Source organism: Agelaius tricolor, unplaced genomic scaffold (assembly GCF_023055355.1).
Source record: "Agelaius tricolor isolate 1412-34295 unplaced genomic scaffold, bAgeTri1.0.p SCAF_7, whole genome shotgun sequence".
NCBI classification, from domain to species: Eukaryota; Metazoa; Chordata; class Aves; order Passeriformes; family Icteridae; genus Agelaius; species Agelaius tricolor.
In genome coordinates, this window is record NW_027269267.1 from 24,531,797 (window position 1) to 24,550,230 (window position 18,434).

At 36.2% G+C, this 18,434-nt stretch overlaps 1 protein-coding gene across 5 annotated transcripts in view; it reads left to right on the forward strand.

The window, feature by feature from the left end:
* Positions 1–17,456, forward strand: part of MYO16 (myosin XVI) — a 359,080-nt gene extending 341,624 nt beyond the window's left edge. For all 5 annotated transcript variants that reach the window (XM_071430590.1, XM_071430592.1, XM_071430591.1 and 2 more), the window contains exon 35: positions 12,590–17,456. In XM_071430590.1, the coding sequence (XP_071286691.1) occupies positions 12,590–12,823 (234 nt within the window). In that variant the 3' untranslated portion in view covers positions 12,824–17,456. The remainder of the gene's footprint in view (positions 1–12,589) is intronic.
* The last annotated feature ends 978 nt before the right edge of the window (positions 17,457–18,434 follow it).

Genomic DNA, 18,434 nt, shown 5'->3' on the forward strand with positions numbered 1-18,434 from the left:
GAAAAATTTAGTTCCTTGGATATCTTGGCAGACACTGTCACTTCAGCTAAAGGAAACTGGTTCTCTAGCTTTCAGGAGCTTCCAACATTTATGGGTTTTTAAATATCTCCCTGCTAGTTCCTTACTGAAGTGACAGCAAGAGTTAGTTCATTTCATTTGTGTCACAGGATCTCAAGGTGAATATCCATTCCATTAAGCTGAGACATTGTGGCTGTGCTTCCATTGTGTTGTCACATCAGGTGCTAATTACCTGCATCACTGCCTGACAGTCCTGCACACTGCAAATCTACACACTCCAGAGACAATTCTTCAGGTCAGTGTCTGTCAACACGCAGCATATGGATCAATCTTTTAACAAACTTTTTTGAAAGTAGTTACCAAGCGTAAAACACCATCCAGATGATCATCCTAAAATAAAGTCTGCTGAAAAAAAAAGAAGAAAAAGGTTTACTGTTGGCTATAAATGCGAATTTTCTAGGGCAGCAGTTGCAAAAAGGGCAATTTTTCCTGAATGAAAAAGAATAAAAATTGAAAAATTCCAATACTAACAAAATATTTCTCATTGGAAAGTTATGGAATAAAATTCTACTTTATTCTTTTAGAAAAAGTGGAGGAGTATTAAGGTTTAATTTTTGTCTCCTCAGGAATGAAAGAACATGCATCAAAACAAAATAAGAGTTTTGCATGTCAAAAGAACAACAAACTATAGGGTTTTTAAACTACTACCTTTTTCTTCATATTGTTTTGTGGCGTTACAGCTATAGATTTCCACGTGTTTTTAATCAATAGGTTGAAAAATATCACATAAAATATAAAGAACCTAACATCTGATATAGCACTGTAACTTCATCTTTATTCTCTGTGAAGATGAAAGTTGAAGCATGAATTTGGGGGTGAAAACAGTTATTGAAAAGTTTCATGTGCTTTTCATTTGTTCAGACAGTAGATCCTTCCCAACCCAGCACACTAGCTTTTCTGTGTTTTGCGCTTTCCTTGTAAACCAAAGCATTCTATTCAAGGAAATATTCAATATTGAAAATCAAAAATCTACAGTAGAATGGTCCTACAAGAAGCAATATCCTAACCTACCCTTACAAGAAAACTTTACTCTTAGCAGAGATGCCTCTAACTCAACTTGTACAGGAAGTGTTATGGTAGCCTCTTGCTCCCCAAACAGCAGAAAACTGGGAATATTCCTTTTGCAAGCTTGATTTTAAATTACAGATTTAAAATTATTTAAACAATTATTGTTTGAAATTGCTTCAATGATTTTTCTAAACAGTTTGGCAGTTCCAAGTGTGCCTGGATGTTATTTCATGAAGTCTCGAATTCTTATGCCATAATTTCCTTCCAGAGCCAAAAACCTCACCAAAATGAAAGAGACGCTTCTTCTGGTCTTTTTTGCAATAAACTTGCTTAGGTAGGAAATTCTGGTATGACTAAGAGTAATTTCTATTCAGTCACACTCTAGGAAGTGATCCCAAAGCATATTGGCTATTCCACAAATGTTGAAATTGCTTAGAAGGGTCTAAAACCCAAAACCTCCTCTAAAGTAAAAGAGCTAAAATATTGATCCTGTGCTCTTTTTCTTTTACACAAAGTATTTTTCAGTTCCTTAACAAATCCAATAGGCTCTCTCCAGACTGTTTTTAGTGATTCCTCTGCTCTAAACAGCTGCTATGAGTGTCTATGTTTAAAAGGGGGTAAAGACCATTGAAATATATAAATTCTTTGTAATGTTGGCAATGGCAGCAAGATGAAATAGAGTCAATAAAAGCAAACCTCTATATTTTTTACCTCACACAAAAGCTAAGTGGCCCTGTCTTTTCTTCAGAGATCCAGGACTGTGAGGGTTTTTGGTGGATTGGGTTTGGGCTTTTTTTTCAATGATATTTTAAAGTTGTTATTACCATTCACTATGAAGTGCGAAGTGGTGTGAGAAAGATATAGTGCAATCAAGAAAAGCCAGCCAGCTAAAAGGGTCCTTTTTTTTCTTATGTGGGCAGCAAGAAGCAACATGGTCTGTAACAGGATGAGATGGACAACCTGAAGATAATGAACAGATGGGAGGTGAGGGACAGATTCAAGACTAGAGTGATAATAAGCATGTGTGGGGAGCAGGAGTGTGGAGTGAACCAGGCACAGATAATGGAGGATTCTAAGAAGTAAATCTGGAAAAGAATAAAAATAACTGAGAGAGAAGGTAAATAATGAAATGGAACAAGGGATTTGGAAAGACAAAATATAGAAGAGCTAGAGAGGAGGAATCAGCCTGAAGAAGTGATGAAAAAAAACCCTAAAAGGATGATTAAAACAGGAGGGAAAGAACAGAGCAGACGGTGGTACAGTAAAAAGAGAGGGACTAAGGAGGAAAAAAATAGAAAGCCTATGTGATATTCTGGATTTGATATTCATATCCATACACATATCAATGTGATCTTTTATGTATGATAAAATAAAAATAATTATAATGATTGCCTACATTTATAGGGTTGCATTCTGTGCAAGTTAGGTCTTAACCATAGTCTCATGATGATTCAGTTGTACCAAAAGAAAGGTGTAAAAATTTCTGTTGATAGATACAAAGCCTCTGTCCAGTTTAGCTTTGAATGGCTACATATTTGTTTATTTATAATTGGATGATTACATGCATTCAATCCTATGGAAAGAACAAGAACACAAATAAACAAGCAACTTTCCATTCTAGTAGGTTAAGTAATATCAGACATATGACATGCCCTGGTGTAAGATTTTGGTTACCCACTTCTGAAATATGTTTTATCTGCCTTATGTTCAAAGAGGTGAGATAAAAAATCATGGTTACTTTTTCACATATGGTTATATTAGAAAATCCAGAGTCTTATCTCTTCTATTTTGTTTAAACCCCGTGGTGCAGATTGGCATATTGCAGTAATATAGGAGCCAACATCTGACAATGTTAAATTGGAAGTGTCTTTTCATATTCGTGAAGTATGTATTTATTGTTTCATTACAGCTTAAGCCATAGCTCTTATTTCATGAAATCTCATTGCTTTCAGCAGTCTCTTCCCTCAGAAAGAGCTGCATATTCATTATGGTTTCAAAGGTCTTCTTTGTTCCTACTTGATTTAATATTTGTTGCCAATCACTTCTTTTGTTGGCTGTTCAAAAGTTTAAAAAATGAATAGTCAACAATGTGTTGCAATGTGTTGCTGTCCCCTACCTTTTGTCACAGCTCTAAACAATGGGCTCTGGATTTTCATTCTTACTGTCCATCTCGTTTGCTCATTAGCTGGAAGTAATCTTTGATCATCTTTGAAGCAAAAAGTGGCAATCAAACAGGTCTGGTGGAGTAAAAAACCACTAACACCTTTGTAAACATGTAGCATCCAAGAGAAGACATAGAATATGCTTATCATTGATCTGAATCAGTATTTCACCCTGCACTGTGTTTTGTTCATTGCTTCAACAGTAGCACAAAGAATATTCTTTGTAATGTCACACTCAGCAATGAAAATCAGGACCTATAACGCATTGTGGCTTTATTTTTATAAGACTTACAGCCAAAAGTATGTGCCTTATAGATTAAATGCTGTGAGGTAATGCATAGTGTAAATTCATCAGTATCCTGTGTTTATGTTGAAGGGCTCTTGGAAGGCTGATGCCCCTCTGCTAAGCAGCTATATCCCAGATCTGACTGCTGTGACCTCCACAGGTGAGAGCACAGATCCTCCTCTTTGAACCAGTGGATGTCACAGCCAGTTCCCTACATACTCCAGGTCCCTTTTCTGTCTCCAGGGCTTCATCCTTACTGCATTTGTCCTGGCAAATGAGATTGTAGAAGAGAAGGAAACAAAACCTCCTGAGTATGCCCGTGGCCTCCCTCAGCTCTGGTGTTTGGCTAGAGGGTGTAATTATCCCTCTTGGGCTGCCACGATGGCCAGTGGCTCACCCTAAAAGGCTGCCTCCAGTTTGAGCTCAAGGGGAGTGTGGTCCATCACCCCACTGTGGAGAGTGACTGCACTTTGCACTTAGGAGTGCTGGGTGTGAGAGGGAATAAATTGGTTCCTCTGCCCTTCATTCTCCTGCTGTCACACACTGCTGCATGCAGATAGCAGAGATTTGGATCGCTAACACACCGTACATTAAAATGATGTTTTCTTCTAACATTGTTTGACCGTAAGTGCAGTGTTTTTATACAACAAAGGATAATACACAACTACAGCAAATATAAGTTGATCATTTTTGTAATTACTTAGAAAGCTTTGTGTCAAACATAGTCTGTATATAGGCAAATAAAATATCTCCATTAATGTCATGAAAAGGCAGAGATTAATTAAGTAGCAACATGACTTAGTTTGTCAGATATTTTTTGTTAGATTAGGTGCAAAGCAGTATTAGCATGGTTAGCTGAGCTGTTCCAAAAAACCTCTGTGATAAATGATTGTTTTCAGAACTCATCTTGAGAAAGACAGTTTCTGTCTGAACATATTCTTTTTCTCAAGCATCAGAGGCAAATTGAGAGGATGTCTTGGAGGTTTTAGAGAGCATTGCATAATTTTTTTATCTAGAGATAAATATTACCTTAAAGAAAAAAAAAAAACAAATTCAATATTTATTGCTGGTTGATACTTTAGTCCCTCTGGGAATGTGTCACCTTTTTGTTGACATCAGAAATCTAGAGTTGAAAAACACTCAGCCAAAAAAAAAAAAGAAAAACGGAAAGCCACAAGATCCAAATACAGAAAGTACACTCCTGTTTTGAATGTATAGACTTGCCCAACTCTACTACCAGCTATGGTAATCAGTGTGCCTGATGTTACTGTCATATATTATTGAACATTGCCTACCTTGTACTAATATTTTCTACCAGATTGCAAGTTACAGTTGTACTCAAGATTTGTGTGCTGATTTTTTTTCACAAAGATATATTGTCTTTGTTTGATTGCTGAGATACTTCTAGTCTGTATAGAGGATGATTAACGAAATTCATTGGAAATACTGTGATATAACTACTGATATATTTTAATAATATTGATATAACTACTTCACTAAAAGATACTAAATTATGGAAGACAGGTCCTGTTTTGTGACTAAAATCTATTATTTCAAAAAATAATATTAATTTTAAAAATCACCTCAAACCAAACAACCATCTCCCTCCTCCTCAAATAAAACAAAAACCAAAACAAAAACCAAATAAGCAAACTAATAAAACAAAACAAAAAAAAAAAAAAAAAAAACAAACAAAACCCAAACCAAAACAAGCAAAAAATTCCTACGGGAAACCACAACAGTATGGCAGAAAATCAGACAACTTCCACCTGAAATAGAATTGCAGTTAGATGAGGAATGTAAAACATCCTGCCTGAGGCACAGCATAGGTGTGTGTAGCCCAAGATTCTCTTTCTAATAAAAACAAGAAGTCTCTGCTACCCAGGGTAAAGTCAGAGATATGAGATGTCTCTTTTGCAAGTGTGATCTCTCAGTTTTCAGTGCTCTGTCAGGAAGAGCCTCCAGAGGCAGGGTTCATTTAGTAGATAATTATCCTTATTACACTTTTCTTTCATTAATTCTTCTGGAAAATCCTATCAGAAGGTGAAACTAAGGCAAACAGTGGATTTATTTTTTTAGGATGAGGTTTGAGAGCTTTCCAAGTGCCATGTGATAGCAGAGGGCTGGACTGGGCAATCAAAGATAAAGACACCTGTGTCTGCGTGATCTCTGACACGAGACCATCCCACTTCCAGCATCATTCCACAGCTGATGTTTGGAAGAAAATTGAATCTTTCCCTTGAAAATACTATCCAAGAGATAGCCATAAATTTCTTCAGAAGAGAAAACATTTCTGCCTGAATCATGTGGCAATGCATTTTTGTTAGTAAATGTTGTTCCTTTTAAATTTCATTTTAAGAACAAAGTTACTTTTAAGATTATCCCAAATTTACATGGGTCAGCCAAGTTATTACTTCCTTTGGTATGTCATCTATATAGAAACATTTCTTCTAAAAGAAGTTTATTCTTTTGCTTTAATTAGAAATTTTACCTGAGAGAGAAAAAAGTATTTTCCTGTTTAGAAAAAAGCAAATGCATTGCATTTTCAGTTACAGCTCTCAGTAATGTTTTGCTGGCATACCTCCTCCAGAGAAATTCTAGATTTGCACCAGAGAGAGTACCTGTCTTCTTTGCCATTTTCTCCTTTCCAATGAACCCATTTGACATCCATTCAGAGCTTTGTTTTTTGGACATTGTAAAGTTGCTCCAACACAAAGAAAAATCATCAGCAGTTTAAAAGAATAATTAACGAAAATCACTTTATTTTTGTATATCGCATATTAAGTTAGTACATTTAGTGGGCCTGCTATTGTAAAAAAAATGCCTATCCCAGCACTCACATGACAATCACATGAATCAGTTTGGATCCCAGTGTTATGTTTCTATTTGAGGATTTTAATTGGAACATTGAAGCATGTAAGCTCATTTGTTATAGCTGCTCTCTGCTCCGTGCTGGGGTCATTCATGATCAATGTAGGGTTTCCAATCAAAAACAAATTTACATATTGATTTGATTTATGTTGAACGCTTACCTAGGCTTCTTAACACACCCTTGGCTTACTGTGTGCTTTCCCCTTATATATTTAAATGAGTATTTTATTGGTAAAAAAACATGTAGACTATCAAATTTTTAATTTTTCTTGATTCAGTGGTCAGTGGAAAAGCAATCCTTTCCTGCTTTCTGCTCTTTTTTTAACATAAAAAAACCCCCCAAATATATCTGTTGGTACCTGAAGGGTTAGGATTTTTGGAGAAGTTGCAGTGTGCCTGTTCTGTAGTTTGGAAATAAAGTTGTGACATGCATGTTTGGAAAGAATCAGTGTGGGGGCTTTTCAGATTAAAAAAAAAATTAAATAAGGCCAGTAAAATGAGTTAGAAACATTTTTGTGAGAGTTGCATACTAGTTGAATCAAAATATGTTGCTCTTGCTAATAATTGCATGCATTAAGAGTTATTTTCTGAATTACTGAATGAAATGGTGTTTAATTTTGGAATAAGAGGTCCTTCTCATTATTGTTTTTAAAACTGGGGATCCACAGAAGATCTAGTGGGGTCTGTGAACTGCTTTTGAGGGCTGTAATAAGGTTAACTGTGAGTCACCTCATGGCTGAAATTTATTTGGCTTTCATACTTAGGCAGCCTACAAACTGAAAGAGATTGTAAACAGGGGTTTTGTCAAGGCAGTTTCATTTCTAAAATAATTATGATATTTTTATCATCAACAATATAAATTTATTGAATAATTCACTTTAGATCCTGATAAAAGTTTAGAAAGATAAAATCATTGCTCTCCTGAATTCAGTCTTGCCATGGATTCTGTGATTTCACTAATGGAAGTGAAAAATTAATGATGTAATAATTAACTGTGAGCATTTACTAACAGTTACACATTGATAAAGCTATTGAAGAAAACAACTGACATTATTTCTCCAAATAAAAAAAATGAACCAGCCACAAAATGCATGTGTCTCAGGAACACAGGTTTATGTGCTTTGCAGGTCCTTACATTGCTCTGTGAGTTTCTGTTGTGCTTATATGTTTATAAGCAGGAACCTTACTAGAACTTAAAGAAGCAATTGGTTTTAGTTGGTAGTTCTGGTAGTTTAGTAATAAAATATGAAGTGCTACATTTTTCACAAAGAAAATTATTTGTATGTTTTAAATAATATGTAATTAGCATATGTAATTAAATACTTCATTTCTGGCGGATAGTAGTAAAAACAATGCACTCACAAATGAAAAATTTACTGGAGTAGTATACACATATTTTTTAAAATATGAACCCTACATTTCATCAGTGAGGGAGCAAACTGAGGTGCAATACTGAAAAGGATCTGCCAATAATAAATCTCTGTCAAACTGTGTAATAAGCCCTTTAGTCATAGGCTGATGATTAAGACTCTGTTGCATTTGACACACAAACAGAGAATGTAAGTTCTTTGCTTCTGAATGTTACAAAACATCCTCTATAAAGTTATAGTGCTTGATCTTTTAATGCAGAATGAATTTCTTGAAATTCTAGAGCTAAATCTCTAAATAACTCAAAGTTAATTTTAAATGTGCCAGTTAATCACTTTATCTGGCATACTTTTTGTCAAAAATTATTTAAAATATGAAACCTTTTACTTTCTATAATTAAAAACTTGCTGAATTTTTAACTTGCATATGAAATAGACTGTCATTAAAATAATTTATTGACTTACCTTATATCAACTCATCTTGATTCTAAGACAAAGTTGAAATCCAGTATGTCTTCTTTAGGCTGTAAAGTGAAATCTAGGCAGAATTTACAATCCTAAATCCAAAAGGCAGTTCAGAGCCTCATTCTCCAATGACTATGCAATACTCAAACGTGTATAGGCAAAATTGTGTTCTATACCTTTCATGACTGCCAGCATATAACCAAAGTGCTCTGTCTCCAGTGGTTTTTTGTGCATTAGAACCACAAAGGACTCTCTGAAGGATTTACTTTAGCACACTAATCTGACTGCACAAAACACAGGAGTCAGAGACCTGCTCTGTGCTCAGAGTCCACCCCTTGTAATTGCAGTGTCCTCTCAGCAAGTGAGAACTTGATCTCTTCCTTAACCTGAAAGAACTGTTGTGGTTTGACCATGGCTGAACACCAAGTGCCCACCAAGCCACTCTATCCCCCCCCTGCAACAGGACAGGGGGAAAAAACAAGACAGAAAAAATTCATGGGTCAAGATACAGGCAGTTTATTAAAGCAAAAGTGAAGGTTGTGCATGTGCAAGCAGCAAAGGAAAAAGAAAAGAAAACAAAAAGGTTTTATTCTCTAGTTCTGATCAGCAAGCAACGTCTGGCCACTTTCTGAGAAGCAGGGCTTCAGCATATGTGGAGGTAGTTCTGGAAGGCAAATTTTGTAAATAATTAATGTCTCCCCTTCCCCATGCTTTTTCTTTTAGGTGTGCAGATCTTATATGGTATGGAATATCCCTTTGGTCATTTTGGGTATGCTGGCCTAGTTGTGTCCCCTCCCAAAATGTTGCCCACCCCCAGACTACTGGTCAGGTGGGAATGTTGGATACAGCACTGAGGCTGTGCCAGCGCTGCTCAGCACCAGCCAAAACACTGCAGTGCTATCAGCTCTCCTCTAGCTCCCAACGCAAAGAGGAAAATTATTTTCATCTCAGCTAGGACTGACACAGAGAAGCTGAATCCATATCTTCTAATTTTCCAATATGCTCTAACTTCTAGAGAATGATGAAACTCTTTCCATATATCTTGTGATGGAACTTAGCCATTGGTGTTCTATCACCAACCAAAATCCCTGATGCCCGTAAGAGAGAATTTGATTTTACAGCCTGAGAGTTTGGGCTGTGAAGTGAAAGGAATGAATCCTGAAAGCTCCTCCCTGGGCTGCTCATTACAAATTTATTTTGTCCATCTTACCATATTTTGCAGTGAAAAATATGGATCTTGTTTAAATCCTTCAATCCATCGCAGTTTCCAATTAGTAGCTGTGGTAACTCCACAGAAAAGTTCTTCTTTTGTGTGTGACTTTGACACTTCAGCTTTTCTTGTTTGCTTATAAAGAACTCTGGATACTAAACACAGGGATGGCGTTTCCACCCAATGGCAGAGCTGTTAATGCCAATGTTTGTTTTGTGGGTCTAACCCAAATGCTGTGTTTAACATGTCTGACTGACCATTGACTTTCAGTATGAAAATCCTGGTCTACAGTTGCTGATACAGGTGGTGGAAGTTGTTTGTTTAGTGTCCATTAAAAGATCTGTAGTCTTAAATTAATTAATTCCTACACACATCATTCACCCTTCACAATATACCACTCAGGATATGGAATAATAATGAAGAAACATAGCTTACTGTTTTACCTTGTGCTTCATGTAAAATTATTCAGCCAACCCTTTCTATAATGAATATGTATAGTAGATATTTAGCTCGTCACAGGTCTAATCATAAATGGAAAAGAGAAAATATATCATGTTATTCAAATAGATCTAATTAAATTAATTGGTTCATTTAGAGCTCTGCCACTTCTCATGCATTTTCACCCATTTCATTTTGACTGCAGTTTCATCTCATGTCTTTCATCCAGGCTCTTTTCCAGTTTATTTACCAGATCAGTTTCACAGTGAATAAATGTTTGAGATATTTTTCCATCCTTGTTTTAGAAAATGAGATAAAATATGTACACTTATTTGTTAACTGGACCAACTTTTTTCCACTATGCACTGGAAAATGAGCTCTAACTGATAATCTAATATTAATTTACAGCTTGCATAAGCAGGGCCAGTATAATAAAGCTTCTTCAATGCCTATAAGCTATAAGCAGGATACATTTGTCAATTCCATGCCAAGGCAAAATGTACTCACTGCTCACCTGCACCTATGTGCCTTTGTGTTCCTTGGAATGGCACTAGCACTGTCTGTTTTCAAATACTCTGTCCATCTCTCAATCTGAAAATTCTTCCAGACTTTATTAGTCATGCTTTCAAACGTTTGTCACCAGAACACATCCAATTACACAGTTTCAAAATATCTATTTTTTGTAACTATATTTGTCCTCCAATGTTCAGGCATGTCTTTGATTAATTATCTCTGAAACTCTTTCATGGAAACTCTTGCAATGACAGTCTAACAAAACTTGGTTCTTGTGTTTTCCAGCACCTCTCTAAGAAGCATCTCTAGTGCAGATGCATGAAATATCTAAAATTTTGGGACAAATAAGATGTCCAAATTGGGAAGACTGTATTCCAATCTATGTATGTTCTAAAACGGATTATGTTCATAATTTAAACCCACAAAAAACTACAGAAAATGGCCAGAAATGAGTAAGCCATGGTGACTCACAAACTACCCAACTGTTCTATAGGATAAAGCCACCTGGCCTTTCTTGATAAGTTGTTTCCAAGTGCAAACTTTTGTCTTGTAATCTTCTATATACTGCTGAAAAAAATAAAAGGTAGTATGTTTTGTCTCTGATGTCCCTCTAGCAATATATGTGAAACATTTAATTTTTATCTGAGTTGTTGAGATGCCCTGTGTCATTTTGTGTAAATATAAAAGCAAAGAGGCTTTTTAATTTTATAGTGATATGTAATTGAGATACACTTTAATTAAGTCTTTCAAACATTTTCATTTTTCTTCTTTAAAAAAAATTCAGAACTTTAAATTGTTTTTTATTATACCTATTATTAAGACAGGTATATTATATGTTAATGCATTTCTCTTTGAAGTATCAACCAACCAGAAATTAAGCAAATTCCCTGTACATGTTCGGGTACATCCATGTAAGGGCTCATTCCTTCTCTGACACCTTGTGCCTGTGAAAGGTCTGACTTGCACAGGACACATTTGAAATAGCAGTGTAAAGCCTGGATAGCCTCTGTACCCAGGCACTTGCTATTCCATGGGGGAAGAGCAGGAGCCACAGGAAGAGCCCACAGGTAGTTCTTCTGCCCCAGGAACCCCATTGTCTATCAGTGACAAAAATGCCCTTGATGTCACTCAGCTTTCCTTGCAACTGGAACTAATCATGTGTGGGGTGTCTCATGAGCACTGCACATCATTTCCTTTTTCATAACCAACTTGTTGCTATCCCTCATTATGACAAGTAGAAATGCAGCCTTAGTGTGAGGCCATTGTGTGAGGTGAAATGTGGACATTTTAGTCATGCCACAGGTGCCTCTTACAGGTGCTCCTCTGGGGCTCATAAGAAAGAAGGGAACAGGATAAGGGTTGTGGACTATTAGATGTTATGATGGACTTGTTTCATATTTTCTAGTTAAGCCTTTCCTGCTACAGAATGCTCCCAAGACAATGGATCTCAATCCTTGCTGTAGGGGCTGCTGTACTGCATAGGTGTCAAGTAAGTCTTAAAGGATGGTGAGATGGACTTCATTGCTTCATGGGCTTGTGCTGCCATGAGGGCTTCAAACTGACTTGAATAAAATAAATCATCACTGCAATAGAAGAGTTAAATGGAAGGGAACAGTTTCTTCTAAGTGGATTATGAATCTAGTACAGAACTGTGACTCCTTCAGAATGAATTTATAAGTAGATTCAGGCCAACTGAAACTACAGTTAAAGCAGTTACTGTATACTCTGGAGGAAGACAGAGACTGCCCCCTGATGCTGAGGATAACACCTGTCTCTGACAAGTAGCTTTACTGATTCTAATATGCAACAAAGTTTATGGTTTCTTGGTTATGGCTATTTGGTTAGAGGAAAAGCCTTGCTACTCCTGCAGCAGATGTAGGCAGTCTGCTTTGTGTGTTTTAGAGAATTGTGTTCATGTACCCTTTGATAAAACAGGGAAGTTTTTTTCTGTTTCATTTTTGGCAGTTGCTTCATACAGCTTCAGACATTGTGACTTCAGACTCTGTGACTTTCAGCCATGAGACTGCAATAAGGCAATTCTAAATCACTAATGTTGTTTATTTTCAGTGTAAAAATTTAAAACCTTTTTGAAGGACAAGTTTGCTTCAAATTATTGACAGGCTTACTTGATCTGTTTTCCTTATCCACTTTTATTATTATTGTTGCTGCTATTATTATTTTCTTCTCACAGGTAATTCATCAGCTTAGACTTTCCGAAAATGAGAGTGTGGCTCTACAAGAGCTTCTAGATTGGAGGAGAAAGCTGTGTGAAGAGAGAGAAGACTGGCAGCAAATATTGCACAATACTGAGCAAAGGATCTCAGCCCCACCTCCACCCCCTTGTAAGAAGCCGACGCTGCTGAAGAAGGTAGAAGATACCTCCTGCAACAGACTCTCTTCAGGCATATGGGATACCACCATATGATTCAGATGTGTGTTTGCAGACTGCTAGAAATGGAACCATCTAATGACTTCAATCTGCACAATCAGCAAGTTTCCTTCCCTTCACAAAACGTGCAGGGATTTTTTACAAGCACTAATTCAATAGCACAGGATGGAGGAGTTGTTTAGATCTGTTGTGTGTGTGTGTGTGTACATGTGTGTTTGTTCTTTTCATATATATACATGTATACATATATGTGTGCACCAGCAAGTACATATATGTATGCATGTGTATATATGTATGGAGACAAACTGCACTATAAGTACTTAGCTTAAAAGTACAAAACAGTCACATAGAGTTCTCCCATGGACAATGAAGAAAATATGTTAAGCAAATGATGATGGGGAGAAGTGACTGACAGACATTTTGGAGAGATCAGGAAAGTCTGTGTGCACACTGTACAGCTGTTTTATACAGTACAAAAATATGTTTCTTGTTCTCTAATGAATGGGTTTATTATCTTACATGTATACATATATATATATATATATTTCTTTGTAGATGTCTGTGTTCCATGGAAATTATTTACATGTTTATTTCTGGTGTTTTATAACTTCATGCAATTGGTGCTGTCGTTCTTTCTTCAAAATACAGGTAATAAATTCAGTACTTGCATTTTTCTTTTATAGATTATCTTTAACAACATACCAAACAGTTTCAATACTGTGTTATTTTTTTCAGAACTGGCAATATCCTTTCTAAAATCCAATCCCGAAATTCTTGCAAAGCTCCTATGTGCAGGAGTGATTTGGTGCTGTTCACAGTCATGAATTAGAGACCATTACTTCTTTTTGATGGACCTGCATTTCTGAATGTGTGAACTGTGAATTTGAAATTACATCTCAAATCTTATTTCATTCTGGGTTATGTAAAATAATGAGGCATTCATTTAGATTATAAGTGTGGTTTGAAATTCATAACTGATTATGCATAAGGTCAGGTGTCAGAGGAAAGATACATAGTGGTAATGAGGTATGAAAATAGGTCTGTGATTTACTGTTACAGGCCAGAAGGCTTTGCAGAGAAGGGTATATCAAAGTATTATGTCCTTATTATGGTAGCACAGTGATGCATTTATACCTCAAATTTCATGTAATGAAATGGTTTCAGAAATTGCAGCATTCTAGTTAGTGTAGATGAGTTCTGAGCAGTAATGTTAATTTATGGAAAACATGCTGCTGGGAACTTGTCAGTTATTACCTAGCAGTCTTTCAAATACTGTTTTGCCACTAAAAGGTGTCATTTATATATATTTAAAGGTACTTTTCTGGGGCTACTTATTTTAAGTTCTTGGAGTATGTAGAGCCAGTGTGGAACCCTTTTCTTGGTTGTTTGTCCCATTCCTATTGAGATGCAGGAAAAAGTGTTACCAGTTTTGCAAGTGGATATAAAACAAATATTTTCAAATATAAGCTAGGTCTAAAAAGGTGCACTCATTCTTGGTTAGAAGTTGTGGGAAAAGGGAAAAATCCATAGAGGTGTAGGTTTTTCCATCATGTTTGATAAAATTTCAATCAGGCTGAATAGTTAAAAACAACCACATGCTGGTTTGATTGTTTATACAAGGAAGCAGCAAAACTCAAATTGTTCCCATGAGTATCATCAAGCTGTAGCAGAATTAAGCACCTTCTCTTGCTGGAGATTAAAACAGACATTTTGAGTGGACAAGGAAGGGAAGACACCAAGTTAGCTCAGAATTATACCTTGTTACCACTGTTAGCTTCAGGGAAGTCCTCTGTGTAAGATATCCATTTCTATTTCATGGAGAATGAGGAACTCTAGACTCCAGAATGAGGAACTTTAGATTTACCTTTGACTGATATAAACGGCCACAGACAGTGACTTTATCCAGGAGGGGCAGGTAACCCCTGTGAGTGAGGTTATGCAGAAAAAACTCTCATCTGCTACACAATTATGTCACAACGAGGCCGTGCCTTGAAGAACTGAGGTTTCTGGTTTTTGCTCAGATAACCAGGGACACACAGAGATCCCTCTGTGAGTGCACAATCCAACAGCTCCAGAACTGGATGCAGAAGAGCTAATTAACCTGACCTTGCAGCTATTTTGCCTCCAGGATGCAGGTTGTTATCCCCACATGGCACAGCATCCCTATCCATAGCCACAAGAACCTCTCTCCAGGCAGGCTGGCAGTGCTAAGCACCTCAGTGCACTGAGACGTGCAGACATGCCCTGAGGCTTATCACTCCCCAAATGGGCCTGGCAAGCAGCCCTCCCATAAACGCTATCCTATTGCTAACCCTAATGCTCTCTAGCTGGCTCGACCACTGGTAGCAATCAATCCACAGCAGCCTGGATGTTTAAGACAAGCTGTAAAAACTGACTGAGGAGAAACCAGTTTAGATGATGCCAAAATCCCTGCTGCTGCAGTGAGCTTGCTCCCAGTCACTGAGCTATTTGTAAGGTGAGCTTGTGTATCTCCAGATGACACCGTTGTCAGTGCTGCACTTGGAACGCAGGAGTACCCAGAGGGGAGAAAAGGCATTTGTCAAAGGGAGTTTAAAACGGGAAACAGTATAAATATACATTATCCTACTTGCAGTCCTTGCTAAAAGTTGTTTTAGAACTGTGAGCAGCCTCAGGAACTCAACTGCAGGAGTTCAAACGAGGTCTTAAGGAACTTTTTTGCTTCTTGTTCATAGTCCACATTGTGCCCCATTACAGTGGTATGGACAAGCATGGAAAAAAAGGTGTGTAGATTTTCTAGCAGTTTCAGCAACACAGTTACATGGGAGAAGCCAGTACATTCCTGATTCTGGCAGTCTGATTCCACAGACAATAAGCAAAGCAGATTATGATCCCCTGTGCAGAAGGCCTTCATGCTAATTTTTGCAAACTTGGGTAAGATGTGTATTTTCTGGGGTTGCTCTTTAAAGCATGTCACCACAGTGCGCAGACAAAGTTAGAAGATTTTTTTTTATTTGTTTCAATTTTTATTTTTTTTTAAAATTCCAGGTTACATAATGGCTACCTTTTTACTTGGAAAGATTTTTCATTATATTGCATTAAAGTACAGTAGTACTATAGGAATAAAGTACTTGCTCTAAAACATGTTTTAAATATTTCTCTAATGTCAGTAAAACACTCTAGAGTGTGACTTATGAAGTCATAATTCACACCTAGTGTGTTCATTGGTCTCTTGGCCTTTGGCCTTGAGCCTAACAATGCAGTTGGTAGGGAATTATTATACCATAATTCACACCCCACTGTGTCTTATTGCTTAAATAACCATACCCCCAGAGGTGTCTTAAAACTACCATTAAAGTTTATATTGTGTATCAAAATGTGTTTACAGGGCTGGGAAAATATACTATTGACATTTTGAAAGGTTGAGAAGTAGTTTTAGCAGAACTGTACAGTGCTTGTAAATTTATCTCCCCAGTGGAGTGTGCACCAGCCAATTACAGTATTTCTTGAGTATATGAAGTCCTGTCTTGCGCATTAAAAATAGCTTAGAAATAAAAAAAGCCTTATGAATTTAATATTCTGAAGGGGAAGATTAAACTTATGGGCATGCTAATGCCCTTAATATCCAGTGAAAAATCTAAAATATATTTCTATTTGCAATAAAGCAATTTCAGGATGCTGGGATTATCATCAGATAATCACTCCTCCACATTGTGCCTTATTGCTTAATTTTTAATATGTGAAAAAACCAAAATGCCTAACAAGTCAATCTGTCCTTCAGCATAAGGTAAGAATAATCAGATACATTTTACACTTTAAAAAGTCATTGGTCTTAAAGCCAAGGAAATTATGAAATCATATTAAGCCACAATAAAAGGAAAACAGCGTCTATTGGCAGGAGAAATTTTTTAAAGCTTGTATACCTTACTTGTTAATTCTGAAATAGCACTTGGTGTTTTTTAGTTGTTGTAGTTACATTCCTGCAGCAGTTTTTAAGCAAAACTTTGTTTTTAAAAACTGACTTAAATGTTCAAAGAAATACATGCACCGATATTTTTCAAACGATCTGTGTACAGCATGAAGTGATAAGCCTTTTAAAAATTTGCATTGTTTACAAAACAATAGTATGATTGTTGAGTAAGTGAATTGCATTTACCTTTTTATTTTTTTCCAGTGATCCTTTTTTTCTAACAGGTTTAATTACTTTCATTAATAACTTTATTATACTGCAGATCCTTTGTGTGTGGGACAAAGAATTTCATTAACTTGCTAGGAAAGCATAATAGATTGTAGCATAGTTCTAAAGTGATAGTAATAGCCATATTAGTTGTAGCTTTTAATTCTGCTGTATAGTATTAGCATCCCTAGTAATCCTGTTATTCTTATCTCTATAAAGCCTGCTAATATCTGAAATGCTCGGAGGAACTTTAAGTAAGTTTTGCCATTCACTTGTTAAATAATAAATGTAACTAAACTCTGTACAAATCAGTTTTCCAGAATGGTGTTAAACATTTCATGGCTTTGTGTTTTAAATATATAATTTTTAAAAAGAAAACACCACCTGAGCATAACTATTTGACAATAGCTGAACAAAATAGAAGAAAATGCTTTTCTTCCAGTTCTGCTGTTCTCTGTATACTCAGGACTTTCCTTTTAAGAAGAAATAAATAAATCCCAGTGCTGGCTTATACTGTGGCTGTGAGAATTAGATCATTAGCAAAGACTGTCTGTTCTCCTCACTGTGGTTTGGCCTTGTCACCAACCCATGAATGTATGCTGGATCTGGTCAAATCATGCATTTTGCTGTGAAGTGTCATAGAAAAGTTCAGTCAAGTCATTATTTGACTTTTTGCGGACTTTTGATTTATTACACTAAACAAAATAACCTCCTCTTGAATTAATTAGACATATTTATTTCAACCTTACTTAGCTTGGTTTGGTTCTCATATATGTTTAGCCTAATTTTTAATCAGACTTTTATGATAAAAAAGAAAATGTTAAATGAAATTACAGCATAACCTTTAAAATTCTATTTTGAAAAAAAATACTTTAAAATACTGAAATAGAATATTTCAGTATTTCAACATGTTTTTCACCTTTTCTAGCTGAAATTATGTCTTGGATGCAGTCTGAATTTGCACATAATTTCAACTCTTCACAAATATACATTTTCATAAATCCACTCTTCTCTGAAAAACCACACTAAGGGATAATTCTTGTGAAGTGCAGGAGAATTGCTGATGTCTTTTGAAGTATCAACAGGGAAAATTTGACAAGCATGGGTATATTGCTGTCATAGCAATGTTCATGTGATAGTTATTAGCTAATGCTTGTGCCCTCCCTCTGTTTTATTTGGGCTTTAGCCCCTTCTCAATTTACCTGGATATGTAGTCACCTGTCTCCTGATACTCATTAGAGTACAGCAAGAAAAGTGCTGAATCTGTCATATACTCTCAGAGAAAGGGGAGAAACGTGTTGCAGCCTCTTTATAATTACAGCTTAATATAAATTACTTAAATGTTTCCAAAAATGAGTATTGGAATGCAACTTTCTCACTGTCCAAGTATGACTAGCTTGGCCATATCACTAGCTTAGAGAGTTGTGGCAATGAAATAACCAGAGCTATTAAATTATTTTTTATGCAGATATAGTTCCTCTGTCTTACCAC